Source organism: Ambystoma mexicanum, chromosome 8 (assembly GCF_040938575.1).
Source record: "Ambystoma mexicanum isolate Mex_15411 chromosome 8, UKY_AmexF1_1, whole genome shotgun sequence".
NCBI classification, from domain to species: Eukaryota; Metazoa; Chordata; class Amphibia; order Caudata; family Ambystomatidae; genus Ambystoma; species Ambystoma mexicanum.
In genome coordinates, this window is record NC_090929.1 from 153634059 (window position 1) to 153661290 (window position 27232).

The window sequence follows — 27232 nt, forward strand, 5'->3', positions numbered from 1 at the left end:
TGAAGCTTGAGTGAGGCTGGGTTTATGTCGGCAGTGTGCACTTTTAGTGGGCCACTATACAAGTCTCAGGGTGTTAAAACAAGAGTAAAAACAGGTGTAAAAGGTTTATGCATGCCTCTACAGCTTTTTGAACATTTCAGGCAGAGCAGTAGCACGGAATAAAAATTACCATTTCTCCCTCCCAAATACACTCCACCTGCCCGTAAAGCATGCGTTAACGCCAGCATCTGATTTTGATTCCAATGTCAATACAGACTCATAGGGAATCTGCCAGTTTCAGGCACCTGCTAAAAGCAAGAGGATTCCATAGAAAATAGATGTTGAATGCCTCCCTTGAGGTGCAAATAATAAATATAAACATAGATGCACATGTTTGCATTCCCCTCTGTGACATGTGCACATCAAAGGAAATGACCCCCTTGAAGTTCTCATTCTGTCTGGTCAAGAGCATTCGCTGCATGGCAGTCGCCCCTCAACATACACCTCCTTAGCACATTCTTTTCTATTGCAGTAAACTCTTACCGGCTGAAGAACATACAAGACTGTTGCGTGGATGGCGTCCGTGAGTACCCCGTCACCGACAGCTGTGAAAACCGAGCCAGCCGCATCAAAAATGTGCCACGTGGACTCATTCAGCGCTGCATTGCTGCTTTCAGGAACTGCTGCGAGCTGGCAAACCGCTTACGTGCCGAGGAGGCCGGCAAAACGTTGGATCTTGCAAGAATGCGTAAGTTTTCCAATGACCATAATGTATATAATGTCATGTAGATGCATGTTCAGTGTCAGGGCTGACTGGTATGTGTTTTGGAAAGAGTTCTGGTTTTGGGAGAGACCATTTCCTTCTGTCTTTCTCTCGCACTATGGGGGTCATTACGAGATGACTCCCATACCGTGTCCGAGTCTGGTCTTGTTCAATGGGGACTTACCGGTGCATTCCGACCCTGGAGGGACAGGTAAATCCCCATTGAACAAACCATTCCCCTTTCCCATTTGAGCCCTCGTAGGTCTCAATGGGAATGGGGAGGGCGCTAATGATGGGCTTGCGAATGGCAAGCCCGTTATTAGCGCCCTGGTCCCTTAACGGGATCTGTAAGGGACGTGTGGTAAGACCACACGTTCTTTAGGGTTCCCGCGAAGGGACCTCGGAATTGGGCGGTAAGGGATTACCGGCACCGGTCTCCTTACCGGTGCCGGTAATTCCTTACCGCCCATTTCGTAATGACCCCTAGATCTCTTACTCACAGACACCTCAATTTCTCTCTCTTTTCAACTCACCTTCTTTTTCAAACAATGTTCACCTTCATTGGTCCTCATGAGACTTCTTCAGGCATGAGTAGGCCAAAGAGACATATGGGCCTCATTACAAGTCCGGCGGTAGCCGTGCCGGTAAAACTGGCAGGTTGCCGCCGGACTTGCAATATTTACTGGCTCCTGACTTGCTGGAATTACTGAGGGATTACGACCCCAGCGTTCTGGGAAATCAGGCGCTGGTAAATGTTAATCCCCATTCCCATGGAGTCCTATAGAACTCAATGGGAATGGGGACCACAGAAGCAATGGCACCATTAATAACGGTGCCAGTGCTTCCGTGTAGGTCTGCTTACCGTGGCCGCCTGCCGGGCACATCAACTCTGTCAAGCAGACCCATAGTGTGCCTGTCCGGTAACAGTGGTGCCGGTAAATTTACAGGCACCGTTGTTACAGGGCCGCCACACTTGTAATGAGGCCCATCGACAACGAAATTCCAATACATATCACCTGGTGCCGGGTGTAAAAATGACTGTTTCGGCTCTCTCTGTGCTTGAAATTGATGTGTCCGTTTTAAACAAGTGCAGTGGCAGAAGTGGCATTTACTTTGCCTACTGTTGGGCAGAGTGATTTGCCCGCTATTTCTTATAGTTTTCCAATAGTGATGTAGCCATTTTGATCATGGTCGAACCACTATAATGGGCCATAATCATTCAAATGTGAAGGTCCTTTTTCTTAAAGTGCTTAATATGGATTATTCTTCAGTCAGGATGTTTTTAAACGTGTCCAATGCTATGGTCTACAAGAGAACCTAGGTCCAGGGAGATTAAAGAGATGTTGTTTGGCCAATCAAACCGCGATTAGAGCTCAATTAGCCACAGTGACCGGATCCATGTTGGATTTTCAGGATACCCCTCATTTATATTCATGAGATAAATCTGCATACACAGATTCTAAATGTATGCACATTTTTTATATTCATGAGGGACATCCTAACAACCAATCAGGTTTCCGGCCCTCGAGCCCTTGAGTTGGACAACCCTGCGCCTAGTTCCACACTCAACATTTCGGGCACTAGTTCACATTTTGTTAGAGGGTCCACCATTCAGCTTGGGTTGTCTTTTTGCATTTGGCCAGGGACAGCCCCTACTAGCTTCCTTGTCCTTCCTCCATGGCACCAGCACGTCCTCATATTTAGCTTATTTAGCACGGGCCCTCACCCTCTGAACCCCATCAGGGTTGCACCCACTGCAGCCCCAAGACTCCTTTCAACCGCACATGTGCTCAGTTCCTGGGCAGCATCTGTGATCCACCCTTGTGCCTTCTCTTAGGTGTCTTAATTTCAGCATCAAAGTGTGGCACCTGGGAATTGAGCAAAGGGTCTTGAGACAAGGGCTAATAACTGTGTGTCCCTGTTAGACAGTGGTAGGCCATTGCCGGGCACACCCGACTTGTCATCTTCTATATCCATGTGTTTTTTTCCCCTACCACAACAACTAATACTAAACCTCTAACCACTTCTGTTGATTTAGGCAAAGGCAGCCCTCACACAATATTTTAATGAGATATTTTGTTAATATAAAAGGCATTTCTTAGTACAATAATGCATTTAAGCTCAACAAATCCATGCTATTTAAGGAGGAAATGTATGGACATTTAACATGGAAATTATTCAACACGGCAAATGAAAGAAAAAACGAGAAAGTAAAGAACCCCATGCCATCATTGATACGGTCATCACAAACCATGTGTGGGGGCCTAAAACACACGTGCATGAAAACCATAGAGACAAAAAACAGAATGGCTTTACTTTCTGTGTTTTGTTGGTTTCTAATATGTCTTTCTGCGTGTGCCAGGGCACATTCATGGCTGATTAGTATAACCTTTTTCGTATATTTGTGTACAGGACTTTAGATAAATGCCACGTATACATTCAAAAATAAATAATGAATAATAGCAGCTGATGCGCTTTTTCTTGTAAATACCAGTCTGAGGCTCGTATATTACAAGATAAACAATGACCCTCACTCAGCCTTCACATGCGCCAAGACCTATTAGTGAGCGGACCTCTCAAAGCAAGGGTACTCAGGTTGGGGCCCTCCCGAGGTTGTTCTGCTTTAATTCCCCTTGGCACTAGACAGCACTGTCAGTATGACAGGTTATTTATAAAGCGCTTAATACCCAGAGGTTTCTCAGCGCAGACCCGGGGATCGCACCTGTGTTGCTCCGTGTCATCTTGCTTCCAAGGGGAGCACGTTGCTCCTGAGCTATCTTCCCAAGACCAGTAGAGAAGGATAGTGATGGATAGAAAGATGGATAGCAATTTTTATACATTACTACTGCAAAATGAACGTGAAAATAACATTTTAAGAAAGTTAGCCTATTAAAACTGCCATAGAAGCATATTAACAGCACTGAACTCTAGAAAGTTTGATTTATTTTATTGTGAAACAGAAGCTGCTAGATTGCATTGCTAGTTGGTTGGTGGAGTTAAATAGTTAACCTTTCCTATTGGATATAATGGACATTTCACTTAGGGGCACAGTAATGGAGCCTTTAAAATAGTCATTTTGGTTCTATGTTCTTACAGCCCAAGTTTTTTTCTCGCAGCATTTCTTGCCAAAAAAGACCGTTTTACAATGACCGATTTTCTATTGATCGTAAAACCAGCATTGTAAAGGACTTTTTTCTCTTGAGAGCTATAAAATGCTTTTTAAAAGAAATATTCAGGGTTTTCACTCCCCGAGGACCCTCATTGTTCCTCAAACGACCCCCATCCTCCACTACCCCCCACTCGCGCCCTCTCCTGTGGGATTTCCTTGAAATCAGGAGTTTTTCTGCTTGAACTCCCATCACACATACCCCTGCCCCCTACTACCGCCTTCCCTTCCTCCCACCCGAGACTGCCCTACACCAAAACACACACATACACACAACACACACACACCAACACACATGCACCCACACACTCACCCGTTCTCCTCGTCCAGCGTTTTGGGGTCCCGACGTGCCTGTCAATCCTGGCCTGGGCGCTCTCGTGGGTGGCAGGGGCGTGATAGTTCCATTTAGAAATACTGCTAGGTGCAGTTACGGAGCAGCCTTTCTAAATATTTTTTTTGGGTGTAAAGATCTTAGAAAAAGATCTTTTCACCTGTAACAAAATATTTGCCTGAAAGAATGCATCACCCCCAAGCCCACCTCCCCTATTATTTATTCCCTATTCCTCATCCCACCATACCCCTTATATGCCCTTACCACCTCCCCATATTTTTCAATGTTTTTTTCGGGGCAAACATTTTTTGCGAAAAATGCTGCAAAAAGAAACGGGCGATAAATGAACGTCATACCGTCGTTTTATGTTTATGACTAGAGCAAAAAATAATCATTCATGCCCCGTGCCTCTCTCTGACGCTTTGCCAGTAGTTACCCTCCCAGATGCCAGGAACAAGTAGAACCTGCGCGAGAAACCATGCCCCCTGATATAGCTGCTAATAATCCCCATATCATGAGAATCATCTTCAGCCAACCCTGGTTCTAAGCCTACAGCGCTTCACATACTGGGACAGGTAGGCTCATGCTGGTAATGGCACAAGTCGGGCGACAAGGCCCAGATCCAGAGCCCTGTTGGCTAAAAAGCAAAACCTAGCTTAAGGCCCCCCTTGTGACATGGAGCCAGGAGGCAGGCGTGCCCCAGTGATTGGCCACTATTGAGCTTTAGGGATATGATTATGATAGTTAATTTATAACACGCTTAATACCCAGAGGTTTCTAAGCATGGACCTGGGGATTGAACCTGTGTTGCTCTCGCATTGCCCCTGAGCTATCCTCCCAAGCACGGAAGACCTGAGCATAAGCATCCAATATTGCTGGAACAATTCACACAATGCGGGGCTCTTATGTTTCTTTACTCCAGGCGTAAATTAATCAGTCTTGTTTTTTTTTTTAATTGATTGGTCATGTAGTCCTGTATTTAAAATGCGAAAAGTACAACAATACATTACAGAATGCAAAAAGTAAAATCAGGACTGGATAACATCTTTGCCCTTATCACTCTTCACACACTCTTTACAGTTTCTGACACATTTGCCACTACATTTTCTTTACCAGGAATGTTGCATACTTTGAAATTGTATCCCAGTAATTCCACCATCCACCTGGATATTCTTGGGGATCCCTTGGCCCAATCAACACTGCCCATCAACTGAACCAATGGTTCGTGGTCAGTCCTTACTTGAAATGTCTGGCCCCATGGGAAAAACGTAAAGTGTGAAATGGCCCATGCCACAGCCAGTGCCTCCCTCTCTATGACCGAATATTAGTTTTCTGCACCTCTCAGTGGTCTTGAAGCAAAAGCTATGCTATGTGCAATCTTACCTGAATCATACTGAACTAATGTGGCACACAGTCCTAATATACTAGCATCAACTGATAGAGTGGTTTTCCGCCCCAAATAAATCCCCCCCGGGAGGGTGCTTGTGTTATTCCTTTCTTGATTGATAGAAACGCCTCTTCACATTCTGCAGACCACACATATTTCACACCTTTCTTGAGTAACTCTCTTAATGGAGATGATATCACCGCAAACCCATTTACAAATTTGTGGTAATACTCCGCCAGACCCATGAATGAACGCAATTGGTCCTTATCTTTTGGCTGGGGAGCAATACTGATGCTTTCAATAAGTGATTCTTTTGGTGAAATGCCATCCTTTGATATTTTATGGCCTAAATATTCCACCTCTTTGACAGCAATCTTACACTTACTTCTTTGAACTGTTAAAACTGCCTTTTTGAGTCTACTTAACACATCTCTTAACACTCTATCCTGCTCACACTCATCTTCCGCAAAAACCAATATGTCATCTTGAAAAACCGTTACTTTGCTTAAGCCCTTCAATATCTCTTCCATAACTTTCTGGAATACTGATGCCGCTGATGCTAGTCCAAATGGCATCCTATTGAATTTGAATGTTCCCTCAGGAGTAATGAATGCTGTCAGGTGTTGTGACTGTTCAGAGAGTGGAACCTGGTGGTAAGCTGCCGACAGATCAATCACGGAAAACCACTTGCGTTCACCCAATGTAGCAAGTGTTTCTGAAATATTGGGTAGGGGGTGCCTTTCCACCAATATGTTCTGGTTCAAACTCTGCAAGTCCACACATAATGTTAACTTTCCATTGCTTTTGGTGACTAGTACCACCAGTGATAACCATTCTGTAGCAGTCACGGGTTCAATCACGCCTTTATTCATGAGGCTTTTGAGTTCGTCATGTAGTTGTCCTTTCATATTCAAGGGTACATGCCTCACTTTGTGAACAATTGGCTGGGCATCTCTTTTGAGTTTAATGTGATGTTCAAATTGTTTGAGCTTGCCTAATTCCTCCGTGAACATTTCTGGGAATTCTCTGGACCATGTATCCTCAATCTCAGCGATGGTGACAGGTTCAGATGTGTTTGCTTGGACTCTTACTCTTTGTTCCTCCCATCCAAGTAATGAGGCACCTCTTTCTGCCACTAAAATGTCTACCGAGCACTTCCTGTCTTTATACCTCACTTGCGCATGAAACTGCCCTAGTATATCTATTGACGACTCTCCATAACCGCAGGGTTGGACATCAGTCGCTGTAAGCGAATCTCAGCCTTTCCCCAACGTTTTATTTAAGGTTTCCCTCGATATGATGGTCCATGGTGAACATGTATCGACTTTCATTATCATTTTGCACCCCATGATCTCAAATTCATCCATCGGTCCCTTTTGTTCCCTTGAGATGGCTGAGATTTCAAATACGTGTCTCTGAATCGTTTCTTGTGTGCTTGCCATCTCTTGTTCACTGTGTGTCATCTGGTTTGTTGTTACATTGCTTCCTCTCGGTTCCCCCATATTGATGGATGAACTCTTACATACATGAGCAAAATGTCCTTTGCCTTTACATCTAAAACACTCAGCATACTTGGCTGGACAGGTGGGATAATTTGGGCCATGCTTGGGGCTGCCACATCTTGTGCATTTCGAGTTCCACACTTCCCTTTTGTTTGTGCTGAAGTTGGGTTTCCTCCTTTAACCTATCGCACATACGGCATGAGGGGTCTGCTTATCGACCTTCAATTCCTTAATATATTGAGTTGTTTGCTCTATGCTCCTGGCCAATTCGATGGCCTCTTCCAACTTGATGTCCTTGGCCAGCAGCTTTTCCTGAATCCTCATATTATTCGTGCATCTCACAAGCTGGTCCCTTATGAGTGAGTCAGTCAATAATTCAAAGTCACAGGTATGACTCAGAGTCCTTAAGGATGCAATATAGGATTCAACTGATTCAGATGGTTCTTGTGTGCGCTGAAAAAATGTATGTGTTATGTCTTACCTATCCTGGTTCATTAGCTGTTTCCTAAGTATATGTGAGCCTGTGCCTGGAATGCTTGTATTATAGTGTTCCATCTAGAATGTTTTGGTGTGAGTGCCAAGGTTCTCCCTGTTCAGTTGGAAAATGAGCTGAACAGAGGGGGGACCGGTGGATGCTTCCCTCCCTTATGTACTTATCCTGCCTGTAACTTATTACCTGTGACTTATGTACAACGAACCCACTAAAGTCTCTTAACCCAACCTGGTCTCCTGGCTCATCATTTTAACATTTGAACCAATGTAAGTTCACTACCTGAACAAGAGAATGCTTGCCACAACTAAGCATATTAAACATAGGCATGCTTAAAGGTCAAGGAACTAACCTATTACTAGACAATGAGCAAACCATGCTCTCATACTGGCAAACAGACGTTCACACAACCACAATCACACAGCTGACTTATTAATAACCTACACAGTTTGTTAAATAAACTAATGAACAAATTCAGCTTGAAAAATTTGGGAATATAAAACGTTTTAAGTTACACCACCATAGCGAGTCCCAAAAATCATGCTTGCAAAGTTCAGTTTTGACATGTACCTCCCCATGTCCTGCATGACGGATTAGTGAGGGACATTTATAGTGATTTTGGGGGGCAGCGCTGCTCACTTTCATTTGTTCTGCATCTGCCACAGCAATGGCTTCTTAATATATGAAGGCATAGGCGCATTTTTAGTTTGGCGCTTCACAAGAAGTCAATGGCGTGTTATTGGCAGAGCAAGGGGTCGGGGGAACAAAAGAGAGACTCTGCTTATCAGCAGTGCAAGTGGCTCCAGCGATAATGCGCATAGAAGTAGCCGGGCATTTGACATCACTCCCACTTTCATAAGACTTTTACAAGCTGCGTTTGAACATGCTGTAAAAAGGAGCGGCTGCAAGTCATATTAACACTGAGTAGGTGTTAAAGGCGCAGCTGGATTGACTGTTCATTACCTTCGGCATTACTGGAACGTTACATGTACTGCAATGACTGGAGGATGCATTTCAAGGCTATCAAAATGAAAGCGACAGGCATTTATTTTCTATTAGCATTTCCATTTTGTCTGATCGGATCTTCAGGAAAGTGTTTCTGCCTTTCGATTTTCTTGAAAGTGTAATGTGCGAACTCAAAATGTTTTGCATTATGTACATTGCATTTTTTTTTATATTGTAAATGCAAAGGCCATCACATGCTAAAATGTTGTTTGGAAAATTAAAATGAAGGCAATGCATCACTTTGGGAATGTGATATATGAAAACATCGGTCACATTTTGCAGGCATTGTGGTGTAGTTTTTATGGTTTGTTATATGGCATTCTATAACATACTTCAGGGAAAGGAGTTTCCTGTTTTTTGTGCCAATAGCGTTGGCAGGAGTGTTGATTTACAGTGGCCATGTGCTGTGGGTCTCTTTATTGGTGTGAATATAGTTATTGGTGTGTGCCAAACTGTAAGCATGAGTGTTACCCAAGGGTGGGCAATTGAATTATTTTTTGGAGCCATATGGTGGCTATGTGCCAATAAGCAGTGTTTTATTATGGCAATGTGTTTTGTTTGGCAAGTGTTTTAGTAATTGCATTGGACCTAAAGTTATGGTGCCAATGTTGGTTATTGGCAAGTTTTAATTGGAGATGTCTATGGCACCAATGTTTTTAGCAGGTTTTAAGTGGTAATGGAATGGAATTAATGCAACCAAAAGAAATGGCAGGTAATAAAATGTATAGTGTAGTTTGCAGTAACTAACCCACAGTTACATATCAACAAAGACTCTGCAGGCATAACATTTTGAACTTTTATTGCGGCGCACCTAATTTTCGGATTATCAAAATTTGTTATGCTGAATTCGTCTTGTTGTTTTTGTGCGGATATTGTGAGTGCCATAGAACTACTGCATTTCTTTGATATGTTCACCTTGACAATGTTTTTATTAACCTAACAATTTTTCCACAGGTATATGTCAAAACTGAACTTTGCAAGCATGATTTTTGGGACTCGCTATGGTGGTGTAACTTAAAACGTTTTATATTCCCAAATTTTTCAAGCTGAACTTGTTCATTAGTTTATTTAACAAACTGTGTAGGTTAGTAATAAGTCAGCTGTGTGATTGTGGTTGTGTGAACGTCTGTTTGCCAGTATGAGAGCATGGTTTGCTCATTGTCTAGTAATAGGTTAGTTCCTTGACCTTTAAGCATGCCTATGTTTAATATGCTTAGTTGTGGCGAGCATTCTCTTGTTCAGGTAGTGAACTTACATAGGTTCAAATGTTAATGTGCTCAGTGGTGAGCATTGGTGTTTCAAGGTTAGTAGCTAGGTTACAGACCTGGTTTTATGTTGGCACATTTTTGTGTCAATGTGTTAGTTAGTTAATGATTGATCATTTGGTTGGGTATCAACATTGGTGCTATTTGTCACCGTTAATGTGGTTGGTGCTCAGCAGGATGTTATGTGGAGGCAATTTGTGTCTCTAAATGATATGCATTAGGCAGATAGAGGGTATTAACCCTGTAGTTTCTTTCAAGAAGCTTTTGATGTTGGATAATGTTGTAACAGGGTTAATGATATGATGTAGGTGGTCAGGTTTGTTTATTAGATTGTGGGCTGGTTCCCTGTAGCTGAGTTCCATAAAAGGCCATTATGGTTCTGGCGAGTGTCTTGTAGTGGATTAGCTATTTTTAGCTTTATCATGGAATTGGAAGGGAATAGCATATGACTATTAGTGGTTTGCTGGATGGGATATGGAAGGATAGTTTCTTTTAGATTTTGTCCATTTATGACTTTTCCTTCTGTGTTATGTCTTACCTATCCTGGTTCATTAGCTGTTTCCTAAGTATATGTGAGCCTGTACCTGGAATGCTTGTATTATAGTGTTCCATCTAGAATGTTTTGGTGTGAGTGCCAAGGTTCTCCCTGTTCAGTTGGAAAATGAGGTGAACAGAGGGGGGGCCAGTTGATGCTTCCCTCCCCTATGTACTTATCCTGCCTGTAACTTATTACCTGTGACTTATGTACCACGAACCCACTAAAGTCTCTTAACCCAACCTGGTCTCCTGGCTCATCATTACAACCCCTCAACTTGCGTTGTAACAGTATGCCTTTCAAATGTCACATTTGTTTTTGGTTCAAAGTTCTCCTCCAATTGTTTTAGGGCTGTGGCATATTCATCAGCATCACCCGCTTCTGCTCCTTGGGTCTTAGCCAGTCCATTAAAAATGTTGCGCCCTTCAGGTCCCAAGTTATGGAGTAGAAGTGCTTTCTTCCTGGCGGAACTGAACCTATCTCCTCCCGTTGCCACAAGATAGTTCTCAAAAATGACTTTCTACCTGTCCCACTTGATGGGTGGGTGGCCGGATTCAGATAAGAACGACGTGGGCGGGGGTATTGTGGCTGCCATGCTGCAACAGATATATATTGTCACTGTAATTGTGTGGTTTAACTGTGATTTGCGATCCCACTCAGTCTTGCACAAATGTCCTTCCGAAATAGCTGTGCCAGTCCTTAATTTGTACTTGTTGGCCTGCATGCTGGCACAATACTATCTGTAATGCTGTACAGATAATGCAATTGTTTGCCTCATAATGTCCCTGGAATGCTGGTTTCCCTGAACAGGCGTTGCTATCCAACCAACGTCACAGTAGTAGTCCAGGCCTGGGCTCCGGCGGCGCCTATTGCTGTGCTTGCAAGGCCCCGCCCACCAACACGCTCTCAGGGCGAGGAAGACAAAAACAAACAACACGGCAGCGGCTGCGGCTCGCACGCAGCTGATGAGGGAGGGGCCACCTGGGCTCTATGGGGCCTCTTGGGGGTGCTGTGAAATGCAGCAATGCCCGTTTTGTTTATCCCTGCGCAGGGGAAGCAAGGACAAATGCTTGTGGCCAGGCGCAGCATGCTGGAGGCAGAGGCCGCTGGACTTGGGGTCGCGCCTGCCCTCGGGGGTGCCCGCTGGGTTCGGAATTGACACGGCAGTGTCAAAGGAAGCCTTCCAGCCCCGCCATACACCTCCTGACCTGATCTTCCTGCGTCCGCTCCCAATGGCCGCCATGGAAAGGGAAAACGGACTCCGTTTTCCCTTTCCATGGCGGCGGCCATTTTCTTTTTTTCCTTTTTTTCTCCGGAAACGCTGCAGCGTTTCGGGACAAAAAAAAAAAAAGCTTTTAGTGCCCCGGTCACGCAATTTTCTCTTTTTGATACTTTTTTCGGGAGCGGACACGCTGGGAACACTTGTGTTCCCAGCGTGTCCGCTCCCGATGGCCGCCATGGAAAGGGAAAACGAACTCCGTTTTCCCTTTCCATGGCGGCGGCCATTTTCTTTTTTTTTTTTTCTCCCGAAACACCGCAGCGCCGAAACGCTGCAGCGTTTCGGGACAAAAAAAAGCTTTTAGTGCCCCGGTCACGCTATTTTTGTGGGCTGGGGTACTAATAGCAATAGAACCCTCGCGTCGGGTCCTTACCTATGGGCCCCGGAGCATTACCTGGGACGGTAATGCCCCCAACGCTCAGGCTCTATTGCTTAAATAGTATTATTGAAAGGTTTCACTTAAAGTATAGCAGCCCCGCTGAGTGGCTACTGCAGTGAGTTTCTGCCATCCCATCCCATCGAAAGTGTAGTAGCCCTGCTTGGGGCTCTACTAACACCTATGAGCTGGTAAAATGCCTACATTTAGGGCAGTGAGATGGAGCGACAGAATGGGAGGTAGATTTCAAGTCTTGAGGATGTCTCCGCCACGTGGATTCGTCGTGGCAAAAATGCACTAAACACAAGCTGCAGACTAAAGTGTTTTAGCCACGGGCATATGCTGAAATGATGCTTGGAGCGAGGTCGCAGGTCAATCCCAATAGCTAAAATTCCTATGGGGGCAGAAGCAAATAAAGAATTGCTTTCTGGTGGACAGATGAGGAGCCCCTGACCATTCTACTTGCTCTGCTGGTAGAACATACTGCACTCGCCTTATTGTCCTATCATAAGTATGGCAACCATGCTTTGAAATGTCACTTATGGCCCTCCCTCCCCTTTAAAGTATAGCTATTGAGCTGATAAGCAAATGCTAATACGGATAGGCTGGCACAACAAACCACTTATTTGTCTCTCCTGGTGTGGCTTCTAGCAGATCTCCGCCACAGGTGTGTTATCTAAATGACCTATTTCTAAAGGTACTGGTGACGTATGGAGACATGGAGTTCTAGGGCAGCGCCAGTAGCACCTAAAGGTGTGTGTCTGACTCTGGCCAAGCCCTGAAATTGCCTTAAATGTCTTTCACAAGCAGACATTGGCAGATGAACACAGAAGTTGGTGTCTCTGAGGCCACAGTCATAGGAAGGTGTCCCTCACCTGTTAGGCGTATGGAATGAGCTGCCACGAAAGGTGCCGGAGTGAGAGGGCTGTGGATGGAATCTGGAATAGAGTGATGGGAGTTCACGCATTATTCCCACTCAGTCCTTTGGTTCCTGGTGGAGATGTTATGTTAAGTTATTCAGGATGTGTACTGTGCTTCCATAGCCAAAACAATGCCAGTACTGTGCCATTGAAAGTGTAGCAGCTCCCCGGAGTAGTGCAGGTACTAATAGCAAAGTATTTAATTCTTTCTGAAAACTCCTGGTGGTGTGCCATTAAAGGTATAGCAATCCTAATGCGACATGCTGGTACTTCCTTATTGAAAGTATTGAAACCTGGATGAGAGGTACTGGTCCTGATGCAGAACAAAAGGGGCGTTGGCTGGAAGACTTAGAATTAATCTTAACCACTTTCATGGTTCTGGGCAATCCTACGGGCCCTCGTTCTTCGCCTGCCAAGCCATTACAAAAGGGGAAAGACCATGTGCAAATCAGGCTTGGTCCCACCCCAAAAGGGGCAGTCCAGCCCGAACTGCTTGGTCACATCCCTTCTGCACGAGATCACACGCATCCCCAAACATGTTTGGGCCTCGCTGGGCCTCATCAGTGAGGAGTTGCAGCTATTGTTCCGTTAAAAATGAGTATGGGTCTTGCTGAGCAATGCTGTTCCTGAATGATTCAAAATAAAGTGTATCCTCTGGATTAACCTGGGACTGCTCTATACAAGGTACAGCGACCTTTAATGCCAGCATGGTCCAGCATGGACCTATTTTAATTATAGGAGCCTTGTTGAGAAATGTAGGTACAGTGGGAATTAAAGTACAGCAACCTTGCAGAGGAATACAGGTATGGACTAACTAAAAGAAGCAGAGAAGTGTGTAATTTGAAGTATAGCAGCTAGCCCTGCACAAATGTGATGCCACTGTTCTATTAAAGGTGAGAAAGCATTGTCTCGGGAGGATGGCTCAGGGGCAACATGCTCGCCGTGGAAGCAAGACAACGCAGAGTAACACAGGTTTGATCCCCGGGTCCCAGCTTAAAAACCTCTTGGTATTAAGCACATTATAAATAACCAATTGTAATTAAAAAGCCCCCTAAGCTTTGGTGAAACCTTCTCACTCAATGAAGACCTGTGTTTCGGAGGTTAAAGGTTAGTGATATACGTTCATGCAATTCTTTTATTTATTTATATACAAGGAGGAACGATGCTCTATTGATCACAAAAGAACGTCCAATAGATAAGAAATCGGATTTGATGGGACACAGTGACCTTCTTGCAATGGGGTTTGTTTGAGAGAAATTACGAACAGGTTGTGGGGGGGAGTAAATGGAATAGTCACTGATCCTGGGTGGACAAACAGATTAAGGACAACAAACAGACATTTCTAAGTGCAGGTAGGCAGTATTGGCAGCTGTTTAAGGGATGTGACCATGATGGATGAAATGCTAGAGTGGCTGCACAGCAATTGAGAGACATAGGCAGGTTAGAAGCGAGAGAAAAAGCGAAAGAATTTGTAAGCTTGAAGGCAGATGAGAGGTAGGTTAAGAGGGTAACTCAAAGGCGAGCAGGTAGGCTTTCAGTTTGATTTTGAACAAATCTATATGGGCTGTTTCTCGGATGTCTGGCAGAAGAGAATTCCATGCAAGTGGAGCAAGAAGAGAGACGAGCGGAAGCGAGAGGATGCACAGGGAGAGCGAGGTGCCACAAGGGCAGTCCAGGAGGCAGAGCAAAGTTTACAAGAAGGTTTGTAGAGTTTGATAGAGGAGGGATAGATATGGTTGTCTTACCGTGTAAAGATTTGTGAACAAGGAGAAGAATTCTAAATATGGCCCTGTTTTGCATCATCTCCCATCCAGCATGGTGATGGCATGAGGAGGTAGGTGTGAAGTGAGTGGGTTCAAATAGACTCCTGGCAGCAAAGTTAATGATTGTGTCGAGAGGACAGAAAGCATAGTTGGGGAGACCAAAGAGGATGCTGGCACAGTAGTCCAGTTCAGAGAAGACAAGAGTGGCTAAGAGATGCTTGAAGGTGTTGAAAAGACAGAGGTGCCTAATTTTCCTAATATTTAGGAGGTTGAGGCGAGCTGCTGTTTCGGTTTTGGAGATGAAATTAGAGAAGGTGTGAGAAGGGTCATAGATGATGCTGAGGTTTCTAGCTGAAGAAGATTAGGGGGAGTGTCAGGTGAGAACTGGATGGGCTGGGGAAGAGATGAGAAAGAGTATTTGGCAGGGAAGAAGAGGACCTCTGTTTTGGTAGATCTTAATATCAGAGAGTATGAAGCCATCCAATATTTAGTGGCAGAGAGACAGAGGAGAGTTCAGGAAAAGAGAAGAACATATGGGTGTTGTCTGTAAAGAGTTGGTACGAGAACCCAAAGAAGGAGATCAGTGCCACAAGAGCAGAGGTGTAGAGTGTAAAGAAGAGGGGTCCCAAGACAGATCCTTGTTGCACACCAACAATAGAGGAATGGGTTGAGAGGTGTTGTTGCCCCAGCAGACACAGAATTGGTGAGGCTCTAGGTAGGAATCAATCCAGGCAAGGGATCGATCACAAATCCCAAGAAGAGAGAGAGTAGTAAGGAGATCGGAGTGATTGACATTGTCAAAGGTAGCAGACAGGTCAAGGAGAATTAGGATAGAGGATAGGTTGGAGTGCTTTGCAGTGGTGATGAAGTTGGAGACATTCATGAGAGCAGTTTCCATGGAGTAACAGGAGTGGAAACCTGCTTATAGGGGGTCTCAAAGGTTGTGGATGTCTATGAAATACATAAGACACTTGAACTTTTCAAAGAGATATGGAGTTTTTGCCACAGTAGATTAGAGTAGTGTGGACGTCGAGACACAGGGCGAAAGTTAACTGGCGGGTTTAAGGTCAGCCCATTGCTTTTTAGGAGAAAAATGTCTGTGACCATTTTGAAAATAGAGGGAAAGCAAGCAGAGTCGAAGGACAGGTTAAAGAGTTCAGCCAGTTGAGAGGCCACGAAAGGGGCAATGGGCTTGACTAGTTGAGGAGCTAGAGGATCTGATGGGGCACAAGAGGAGTTAGTTTCCATCAGTTCTGACAGGACGTCTTCATTATTAGTGTGGGTAAAGTGGCAGATAGAGGCAGAGGATGATGGTAGATAGAGTAGGCGGATTGTAGAGTGTAGTAGTGAGTTTGAGGAAAGTCAGAAGAGTCTCTTATTTTGGAAATTATAGCAGCAAAGTATTCGGCTAGGTCGTTAGCTGTAAAAGTGGAGTTGACTATCATAGGTTTAGGAGGAGTGAGGAGTGCGTTTAGGGTTCCCTGTTGCAGACGAGGATGGTTGGAGTGGAGTCAATGATGGTGAGGTAGAGTTCCCTTTTTTTCGCTCTATCAAGAGAGGACTTGAGAGAGGTCAGGACAGAGAGGCAGAGTTGCAGGTGCTCATAGGAGTGGGTATGCCTACATTTGCACACCAGCCAATGCATGTTTGTGTGGAGAGAACGTATGCATGGGATGACCCCTGTTGAGGATGCAGAGACCTAGGGGTCAAAGTTTGCAGTGCGAAGTGAGAGGAGAATGAGTCATATAGTAGGTATTGGAAGCTTGAGAAATCAGTGTTAGTTGAAGTGGCATCATATGTGAAGGAGGAGAGTGAGAACTGTAGGTCAGAACAAAAGGGAGGAATGGCAGAAGGTTTACATGTCCCTTTAGTAAAAGGTGAGGCAAGTAGTGAGGAAAGGTCAGAGGGTGGAAAATAGATGGTGGTGGAAACAATGGAGTGATCAGATAGGGATAGTGTGACAGTAGTATTAGTGGCTGACCGAGAGGAGGAGATTAATAAGAGATCCAAAGAGTTACGCCCTGTTTGAGTAGGTATGCTATGGATAGAGTGGAGAGCGTGGTCACTAAGAAAAGACTGAAGTTCAGATCACTGAGAAGTGGTTGGAGAGGAAACGTTAAAGTCACCTAAGGGAATGCGGTGATGAAAAGTGGATAGAGAATCAAAGAGTTGCACACGTTCATCAAAGAATTGTCCAGTGGCACCAGGAGGGCGATAGATGGAGAAGATGTGAACCGAGTGAGGCGGAGAAATAGTAGAGATGGTGATCTCAAAAGAAGTAGGAGGGGACGGGGCATTGGAGATTTGTGAGTTGTTGAGGTGGGAAGAGAATAGGTGACTGACGCCTCCACCTCTGCCAGTCAGATGAGGAGAGTGAATGAAGGATAGTTTGGAGTCATGTAGGGATGCCAGAGTGGCAATGTCATATGGAGAAATACAGGTTTCTGTGATAGCAAGAAGGTCTAGGTGAGGAGAACTGCTGTGAAAGTAGTCAGTGATAAAGGAAGTTTTGTTGCACACAGACTGAACATTCCAGAGTGCAATGTTCAGTTGATGCAGTAAGGAAGTTTAGAGAAGTTGAGTTTGGAAGAGAGGCGAGGTGGATACGTGTTAGGGGAGAGATGGTTGGTTATTCAGCTTTGTTGCAAGTAGGTGAACAAGATGAAGTAGTGGGAGTTTCGAGATGTGAGTTTGATGATAGGGATAGGAAAGGAGGAAGTTGTAGCATGATTGGAGAAAGTGTAGGGAGAGGTGAGTAGGAGCAGGAGCAGCAGGAGCAAATGCATTATAGGAAAGTACTGCAGTGTGGAGCGAGCACAATAATTAGCAAGCTAGGGGTACACACACGTGCAGCAGGTAGCAAGGCAAAAGCAAAGGCTCATAGGCGAAGAAGCTGGTCAACAGCTGGTGTTCACCCGTCACTGTACCGCATTTTACTGGGATGCTCCTGGCTAGATGCCCCTAAGGAGTTTAGAAGTGATGTCACACGCTCTTGTCACCTGATTGCCTAGTCCATCACTGGATGGTCTCTCTGATTTTGTCCCTGGAGTTGCTGAAATAAGGCGTTTACTTCCTGATTGGTGTTCCTAGAGGAGTCTCTTGTGTTATCCAGCTGGAGAGGCAGCAGGAAGTGATGTCACTGATCAAAAATGGCCACCGCAAGTGATTTTACTGATCCAAGATGGCCCCAGGAAGTGATGTCACTGATCCAAGATGGCCACAGCAAGTGATGTTATAGACAGAAAGTGAAGCCGTAAACTAGAAGTGATGACGCACACTCTCAGCACATCTCATCCTTGCCCTCTCTGCTGACACTACCAACAAGGGATTGTACCTTTGATATGATATATGATATGATAAGTCATTTATAACGCGCCTGTACACAAGTGTTTCTTTAATTGATATACATATGCTTTTAAAATTATAGACAATGCATCCTCACTATTTGAAATGCTATTGATGGAACTATGTTGGAGTTCATGTGCTTTGCTCCCACTTCAAAACTTTGAGATTTTGTTGGCAGATTATTTTACAGATTTTTTTACCGCATAGCAGTAGATGGCAGTTTGAGGTCAGGCAATATACAATGGGCAGAGGTTGTGGGGGGAGGGGATTTTCAGGGTGTCTCCCCTCCACATTTTGAAGTAACAAAATTGATTAAAAAAGCAGTGAAAAGTGGATTTGAAATTTTACATTTTGACCAAAGCATACAAATCCCTATGCTTTTCAAAGAAATCCAGTTTGCTTTGAATGTTCGTTCTTCTAATTTGCATGTTTTCTTCCCCCCCTTGCATTATGATGGCGCTCCACCATGCCCAACCCCCCAGTGCCCATCCCAATCTCACTTATTATACTTGTCCCCTTCTGCAAGGTATAATTTCGAGCACTTTCAAAATAGGATTATACCAATTGAATGTGGTGTCACCAGAAATTAGCATACCAAGGTACCGTTTGAAAAAATTGGGGGGACTCCTAAAAAAAGTTTGGGGGGGACTTTGTCCACCTGCGTGTACCTTTGATTTGAACCCGGTGCGTAGATGAGCATGGGAAGAGGGCCGAGGGCAAGGAGGCAAATGACGGGGAACTAATCAACAGGGGAGGTTTTGGTGTCCCTAGGGTGTGTTTTGTGCCCTTTCTGATGTCTGCTGGGCACCCTATTGGTCGGATTCCATGCAAATGTCTCCCCTTTGTCAAGCTCTGGTTGTCTTGTGTGTTCGATGGGAACTGACTAATGGCAGATGAATAAACTTCCAGTGGTCAGCAAAATCACGTAATGCTTTGTAACATAACTGTGGGGTAGTGTGGGAAGGTTTGTGACGTCACAAGGTGTGATGTTGTAAAACGGGGGAAAGGAAGGCTTGAGCCAATTACAATCATTCAATGTATGTCTGGATATAGGGGACTGACACAGTCCACCAATCAACGTTTTTAAGGTGTTCTAAAATGTTTCAAATGGGGTATATGCAAATTATACTGTTTATGAATAAAAACACTTTGCCTGTGGCGTGGACAGCTCCCTGAGGGCTGTTTTAACTGTTTTCCCAGCTGTTATCTGGGCTTAAATAAATTGCGTTACTTCTTGCTTGGTGCACGCTCCTTTTGGATTACTTTGGTGTTTCAGTCGTTACTCGTCTTGAAGGACCCTTGACACATAGGTTGCTTGGGTATGGGGTCGTGGTTCGGCCTGCAGGAGGGACAAGTGGGCACTGGGCCAAAGTGAAAAAATAAATGTCGGCACCTGGGGAATAGCCTCAGGTAGGTGGTTAAACAAGGGCGCTACACTGGCAGTTCTTGCCCATGTTTCCAGCCACCTGACTTCTCAGTGCACCCTTCCACGGATGCAAATACAATTTCAGAACATGTAGATCATGAAAGGGGAAGGGAGATGGGAGGAAGGGAAGGCAGTTAGGCAGGAGAGGGCCATGATGGGAGGAAGGGAAGGGAGATGGGAGGAAGGGAAGGGAGATGGGAGGAAGGGAAGGGAGTTAGGCAGGAGAGGGCCATGATGGGAGGAAGGGAAGGGAGATGGGAGGAAGGGAAGGGAGATGGGAGGAAGGGAAGGGAGTTAGGCAGGAGAGGGCCATGATGGGAGGAAGGGAAGGGAGATGGGAGGAAGGGAAGGGAGATGGGAGGAAGGGAAGGGAGTTAGGCAGGAGAGGGCCATGATGGGAGGAAGGGAAGGGAGATGGGAGGAAGGGAAGGGAGATGGGAGGAAGGGAAGGGAGTTAGGCAGGAGATGGCCATGATGGGAGGAAGGGAAGGGAGATGGGAGGAAGGGAAGGGAGATGGGAGGAAGGGAAGGGAGTTAGGCAGGAGAGGGCCATGATGGGAGGTGGAAGAGTAAGAGACATGAATTGGTGAGTATGTGGGTTGATCTCTAGCGACCTACCTGTTTGTTCTCTCTGTCATATTTGTCTACAGCTTTGCTCAAGATCTGCTCGAGATCGAACTGCAGCCACTTTCTAACTGCAGCCACTTTCTAACTGCAGCCACTTTCTAACTGCAGCCACTTTATTTTTTTCTAGAAATAAGGACACTCTTTGATGTGGACGAGCCTCAGGTTCGCAGTTATTTCCCTGAAAGCTGGATGTGGAAGATCCACAAACTCACAGACAGGTACTTTACAAGGTCATGGGACATTCGATAAGAATCCTACAACTATTTTGCCTTCTAACATATACTGATGTTGTAGGCGGTGCTGGAGTGGGCCTTTGATATACTTTGTCACCCGTTTTGGTTTGGTCTGTGATGTCATTATCTGTCATAATCTAACTGAGTGGTTGGAACCAATGACATAGTTAGGGGGAAGTGGTTGGGGTCTATGATGTCGTGTAGGAGGGAGTGGTTAACTTCAATGAAGTCATACAGGCGTGTAAGTGTGTCATGTCAGTGGTGCCCTAGCGGGGAGTGCACTCTGGTTTGGTCTGTGATGTCACAAGTGAGTGTGTCTTAACATGTCAGTAATATCAAACTCCCTGGTAAAGGTGGATCAGTCGGTTTTGTGACGTCACAGGGGAGTATGTTGGTTAGAGCTAATATCTTGTAATCTGGGTGCACGTGAGTAAGTAAGGCTTTTGATCACATAATAAGTTGTGGAGATGGGTTGGATCTGTAATATCACAGTCATGGAAGCCTTATGACTGGGCCTTTGTTGATGGCATAGTCATGGGGGTACATGGTTGCGTGTATGATGCAAACGTCAATGATGGAGGTTTGTTGGATGAATGAAGTCAATGCATGCCAATGTGTTGGCTCTCTGATGTCATAGTCATGGTGCAAAGGACTAGGAACTCATTATCTAGGTGTGAAGTTACCATGTATGTGGGCTTGTGATGCCATACTCAAGGAGCACATGTGCCGGGATGATGCTGTAGTTGTCAGAGATACTATAAGAACTATGATATCATACGCAGGGCAGCATGCTGGTTGGGACTTTGAGGCTCGGGCTGGGGTACAGGTGTATCAGCTCTCTGATAATCGAGGGAGCACAGGGGCTGGGTCCATGATGTGATGTGGTTGCCAGTGGATCAGGCAACTGAGGTATAGTCTATCATCTCCTAGTCAAGGGCGCCTTTGTTTCATCATAGTCAGGGGACTACTGGGGTCTGGTCTATGGGGGTCATAGTCAGAGGTGTCTGTGGATCAGACCTTTGATGCATAGTCAAGAGTACCTGTGGGCTGTGTTTATGGTGTTATAGTCAGGATTACATGGGACACTTAGGATGTTATAGTCTGGGGTGTGTGTGAGTCGGAGAAACTCGCGTGAGAGTGGTCATTTTAGCATTCAGCCATCACCACAGGCATGTGGTTTTGTGTGCCGTCATTGAAGAGTACCTTTTTGCTTTTTAAGGAGTAATGCTTAATTTTTGAAAATACATATACAAATGTCGCGGTGGGGCATGCAAGCCCACTGATTCAGATGGGGCGAGTGGCCCTTCCTCCTCTACCTAAGTTATCATCGTGGAGCACAACCCATTGGATTTCATGGATTTCGTTGCACCACATACTGGATGTTGCCAACAGTTATTTTATGTATTTACTGTTTTCCCCACTTTTATGTCATGATGACATTATTTTTGTGCTTGTGTGGCCTAAACATGCCCCTTTCCCTTGCTCCTACTTTACTTTTAGTTGCCCACTATATTTTGCCATGCACAAGTCATTAAAGTCTTGCTTATCAGAAATACACACACCAGGTGTGTAACCTGCCTCTTTGTAGGCCACCTTCCATGGAGAGAAGGTCATCAGGCAAACTCGGTCCTTACGGATACATTTCTTCACTTTCCACGCATATAATGTGCGCCGATATAATTAATCAACCCACTCTCTGACAAAAAGCCAAAGAACATCAACAAGTTCTTTATTGGTATTACCCGTTGCAACATCAATATCTCCAAAATCAGAGCCAGGCAGCTCTGCCATCAGCCTGCATCATGGGCTCAAGGCACCTGTTCCTGACTTTAGCAGTGAGTCCCTTTACACCATTAGCAAACTCACAACCTATCATGGTGCTACAGTCACCTGCGTCTCTCAAAGCAGCTGCTCTACTCCCACTCTAGGATACCATCAACTCATCACTTTGCACAGGAATATTCCCCCTCTTCCCTGAAAGATGGCAAAATCACCCCCTTGCAAAGAAACCCCACAGAGAAACTGGTGATCCCACCAACTATCACCACCTTCCCTTTCTTGGTGATGCAGCTTCTAAACCACACGGGTCACCACAATCTCCTCCAGACGTATCCTTTTGGAATTTGTCCACGCTGCAGTGCAGAGAATGCCACCATAGGTCATCAGTAATGCCCTCAGTATCGCCAACGTGGGTGGCCCACACCTTCTTGGCCTCCTGAATCTGTCAGTGGCATTCGGCGCTGCTGGTCACAAGACCCTACTCTTCACCCTATAATCTTACAGTCGGGCATTACTGATATCATACTGAGATGGTTCCCATCCTGGCAAGCACCCAATCGTACGTACAAATGTACTCGTCCACAGTCCTCCATGTCAACTCTGGGACAACATCAGGTTCTTTGCTATCCTCTATAGATCTTATGTCTTTACAAGAAACCTCTGGAATCTCTAAGTCGTCATAAAGAATCATCAGTATTCCAACCGCTCTGCCTCGAGGCACGTCAGACAGGGACTTAGATAGCATCACATTGTTCCTGGACATCAGGCAAACATTGATGTCCATTCATTCTCACCAATGGAGCCAAACTATAGCTGCCAATGCAGGATTGGTTATCTAACATGTTATAAGAGGATACACCTCCACCTTCTTAGTAAGTGCCGATAGCCCCCCGACTTCTCCTTCAAGGAGCACATAAAAAAGAAATTCCGATTGGTGGGCCACAAGGAATCCAATTCTGGAATTTGAAACATTTTCTCCTATTCAGCATTTTTTGTTCAATAGTACAAGCCCTCCTCGTTGCTTATTTCAACACAATCAATACACACAACCACTCCTCCCCAACAGCATTCTTGCAACACTTTAGTCCATCTCCGTGCTCCAGCGCCCCTGATCTTTGTCAGTGCCAACAAACATTGTTGGAATGAAAGTCCTTTGCTGGATACCCTCCAGGCCCACTTCAAGTCACTATGCTCTATGTACACAGTCCTCCACTCCCCCCTACCATAGGACTAACAAAAGAGAAATTGCACGTTGCTGAACCCACATGCACCACCCAAAGCAACATCATGATTCTGTTGAAGATCCAAAAGGCTACCAGGAGGGGACTAGGAGACAACCTTCTCATTCTACACTCCCTTGCTCTGGTGCTCTCTGCCAATCCATTTGAGGTTTTCACCCTCTAAGGCAGACTTTTGGGGAAGAACTGAAAATTCTCCCCTCCCTCAAACACCCCCAGTCTAATCCCTTGTCACCTTCAACCCTCTGGCTGCTTCTCCTGCTCGCCAGTGGAGTAACTCTGCTGAAAATGTTCAAGGGTACATGACATCTAAATGAAAGGGCCCCCTGCCAAATGAGTGGGACAAAATGGTGTGCCACAAAAGATGGGGGGGATGACAAACACCCTTGCCACCCCCCCTAAAATGACACCCATGCTGCTCTCCCCTCCCAAGAAGGTCTTTCCAGGAGCCTGTTTCTTGCCGCCGCTATGAGTCAGGCCTGCTGATCCCTGACTAGGGATTCTTGGCTGCACTTCTATCCCCACTTGTCACGCGGGAGACCCGAGTTCATCTCTTCTTGTTTGCGACTGTAACTACGGCACCACAGGCATAAGTTCCCCCTTTTGTGTGTCAAGTGCTGCATCTGCGCCCCAGGGTGAGATCCGCTACATAGAAATACTGCCAATACAAAACATAATAATAAAGAGGGGTTACCAGGATTCAAAAATACATCTACGGGCAGAGCTCAAGATGGATGCTTCCCGATCTGATACATGAAGTTCTTTTGTTCGTATGGCTTCCATGGGAAGCCCTTAGGGCTTAACCACTTAACTGCGGGAGTGGGCGGAGCCTACAATGATTTCTTATGGGAATTCAGGACGAACATTCTAAAGGCCGGATCCTCCTGATATAGCATCATACCACTGGAATGCAGCTTGACCTCACATCAGGGCAATGCAGCTTTGTTTGTCTCCCCGGGTCTCTGGGGGTGGGGTCGAGTGGAGAGAGAAGGAGGGTGCTAGTGCACCAGGTTTTTATTTTTGGTCCATGTTGTTTATGCATCTCTCCTGCATCCTTTTCTTTCACCAACTGTGCTTCTGGTCCACGGCGATAGTGCAGCGGGTGTGAAATTGACTCTTAAGGGTCCCAAGAGAACAAAAACCTATTTAAGGTAACCTATCAACAATGGGGTTCACTTCACCTCGGGGTTCTGAGGGACGGACTCGCTGTCTGACTGATGTCTCTCAGAACCGCTCAGTGATAAATACATAAACTGGGATTGTGTATGATCTGATAGTTTATTTATAACGCACTTAATACCCAGAGGTTTCTAAGCACGGACCCGGGGATCAAACCTGTGATGCTCTCTGTTGTCTTGTTTCCAAGGCGAGCACGTTACCGCTGGGCTATCCTCCCGAGACTAGTGGAAAACATTCCTACTGTTGATACTTCTTTTCTATAATTCTTTGTTTTGTTATTTTTTACCACATTTTTTTTAATCGAAAATACAAAAACTTGCAATTATGTTGAGAGATTACAACTTTATGCTTTCAGAATCTTGGTAAACCTTTGCTAAACTACACTAAATCGTCCAGGGTGAACATTAGTTTTGTTTACTACTATAAAATGGAGGACACATTTTCCTTCATTACGCGCATCAACGCCTTCATAACAAAGGAATTGTCCAAGAAAGACCTCTTAATTCTATTGCATATAGGCTCCCTGTTTGCAAAACCGCAAGTGGTATTGAATTACCACTGGCAGTTATTACCTACATCAAAAACACACTGAGCGAAACACATATCAGGTTTTGAGCAAGTGCCAAATCGAGGCTGATTCCATACAGGCTGAATCGTTTTAGACATGCATTAAAACCTCATGATGCAGAGTGCTAGAAACCTATATATGGGTATTCCCCTAACTTCCAAGACATCTGGGGAAGAAAATTATGAAAATCAACCAGTATGAAGTCTCGCAAGTAACGTTATAATACATTATTTTTGGGAAATAAATGATCAACTGGGGCTATGAAAGTAACAATTAATCTGTTCAGGCAGGTGCATCATTATACAATTAATTTATTAATACATTTTATTTGGAAAAACGGCGCAAAAACAAACATTACATTCTAAGAATACAAAAACAAATTCCACAAGAATACACAATTTACAACAAAAAAAATTCCTAAAATCATCAATGATAAATTGTGCAAATTCGCATAAGTCACATATTGTGCAAAAGACAAGCATAGAATGTGCAAATTGCATTGTTATGCAAAAACATGGTACAAGAAAACAACAACCTATATGCATAATGCTTAAAAAAAGGCTGAATGTTCGTCCTTGTACATATGCATTATTGCCAAAATCACCATGTGGAAAAAATTAAAATACAATCATACATCTAAAAGTGCAAATCTACTAGAGGGTGTTGAGAGGACCAAAAACACTTCTTAGTTGCTCCTCATGACATAGTATAGACCTTCCCTTTTTCTAGTTTCGACGGGTAAATCATCTAGATTGACACTAGCACTGATGTCCGTCTTCCTCAGGACCTGATTCTATCAGTACATGATCCCTGGTATATTTCTAATTCTCACAGATCATCCTGGATAGTCACTATAGGTTCATAAACTCTCACTTAATTTCTTGACGTGGAAACACCTCCGTCTTCAATTAACTGGCAGGACACCATACTGATGGATTTTAGTCGTCTGGGCTCGCAAACATGTATACAGTTTGTGCAGCTTCAGTCTAGTAGATTGCTAACATAGTCTGAATAGAGAGAAAAAAAAGAGAAAATGATTGTCCTCACCGCGAGATGAATTCAGAATGCGGTTGAGGATATATGGTTGTCAATTACTACCCATTGTATTCATGTTGCCCTTTCCATAGTTAGGCCATTTATGTTTTACATACTCAATTAATTGATATTCTCAAAAAAGAAAAAAATATATAATATACGTCTGATATCATATCTAATGCGCTTTGCTGTCCCCAGATCGGGCTCCCAGGCGCTGACATTTACTCTACCAGATTCTTTGACAACGTGGGAAATACAAGGCATTGGCATGTCAGATCAAGGTGAGTCATCTGTCCTGTGCGTGTGCAGCGCAATGACGACAGTGCAGCGGCCATCTTGTGCAGACTGCGTCATTTGCAATCAGCATTGCGCGACTTATCGACCTTATCGTACGCTGCTTGACCCAGTGTCCTTTATTGGCCTGAACACGGTTAACTACAAGATGCCATGATTTTTTGGAGAATATCTTTTTGTTCGGCTTTCAAGGAATACATCAATGTTCTACAAAATGAAATAGTGAAAATAACCAGCAATGCATACATTTATAGGATATATAAAACGCAAACCTAGCTGGAATGCAGTGGAAGTGCTCTATGAAGGGACCTTAGCCCTGCTGATCATAAACAAAAGCTGTGTCCCATCTCTCATCATCCCACTGTGCGGCAGGTCCTGTTCCCACGCGGTCTTTACTGTAAGGACAAGGTTTTGGGCCCTTATTGGCAGTCATTTCTCTAAAAGGAAGCCTTATTTTTTGTTAGCAAGATTCATTAAGTTGAAAACCTAACTCCCCACGCCATCTCCCCTGCTCCTTTCCCTCTACCTGCGAAATGTGGAGAAATGTGTCCCAAAAGTAACGGGATTGCTGCCAACGTGAGAATTACTGGGGCCATTTTTAGACGGGTAAAGCACCCCTTCCCACACCGCCAGTCAGCTGCAGCTGGCACAAGCCTTCACTCTGACCTGACTCAGAGTGAGGGCTGGGGTGGACCCCCCAGCGGAGCCCGCTATGCCAGTGCTCTAGACTTAAATCTAGCAGGGGAA

The 27232-nt window shown here is 44.8% G+C and overlaps 1 protein-coding gene across 2 annotated transcripts in view; it reads left to right on the plus strand.

Moving 5' to 3' along the window:
• C5 (complement C5) overlaps positions 1-27232 on the plus strand; it is a 478994-nt gene that overhangs the window by 234458 nt on the left and 217304 nt on the right. For both annotated transcript variants that reach the window (XM_069609527.1, XM_069609526.1), the window contains exons 17-19: positions 512-727; positions 20287-20377; positions 26390-26472. In XM_069609527.1, the coding sequence (XP_069465628.1) occupies positions 512-727; positions 20287-20377; positions 26390-26472 (390 nt within the window). The remainder of the gene's footprint in view (positions 1-511; positions 728-20286; positions 20378-26389; positions 26473-27232) is intronic.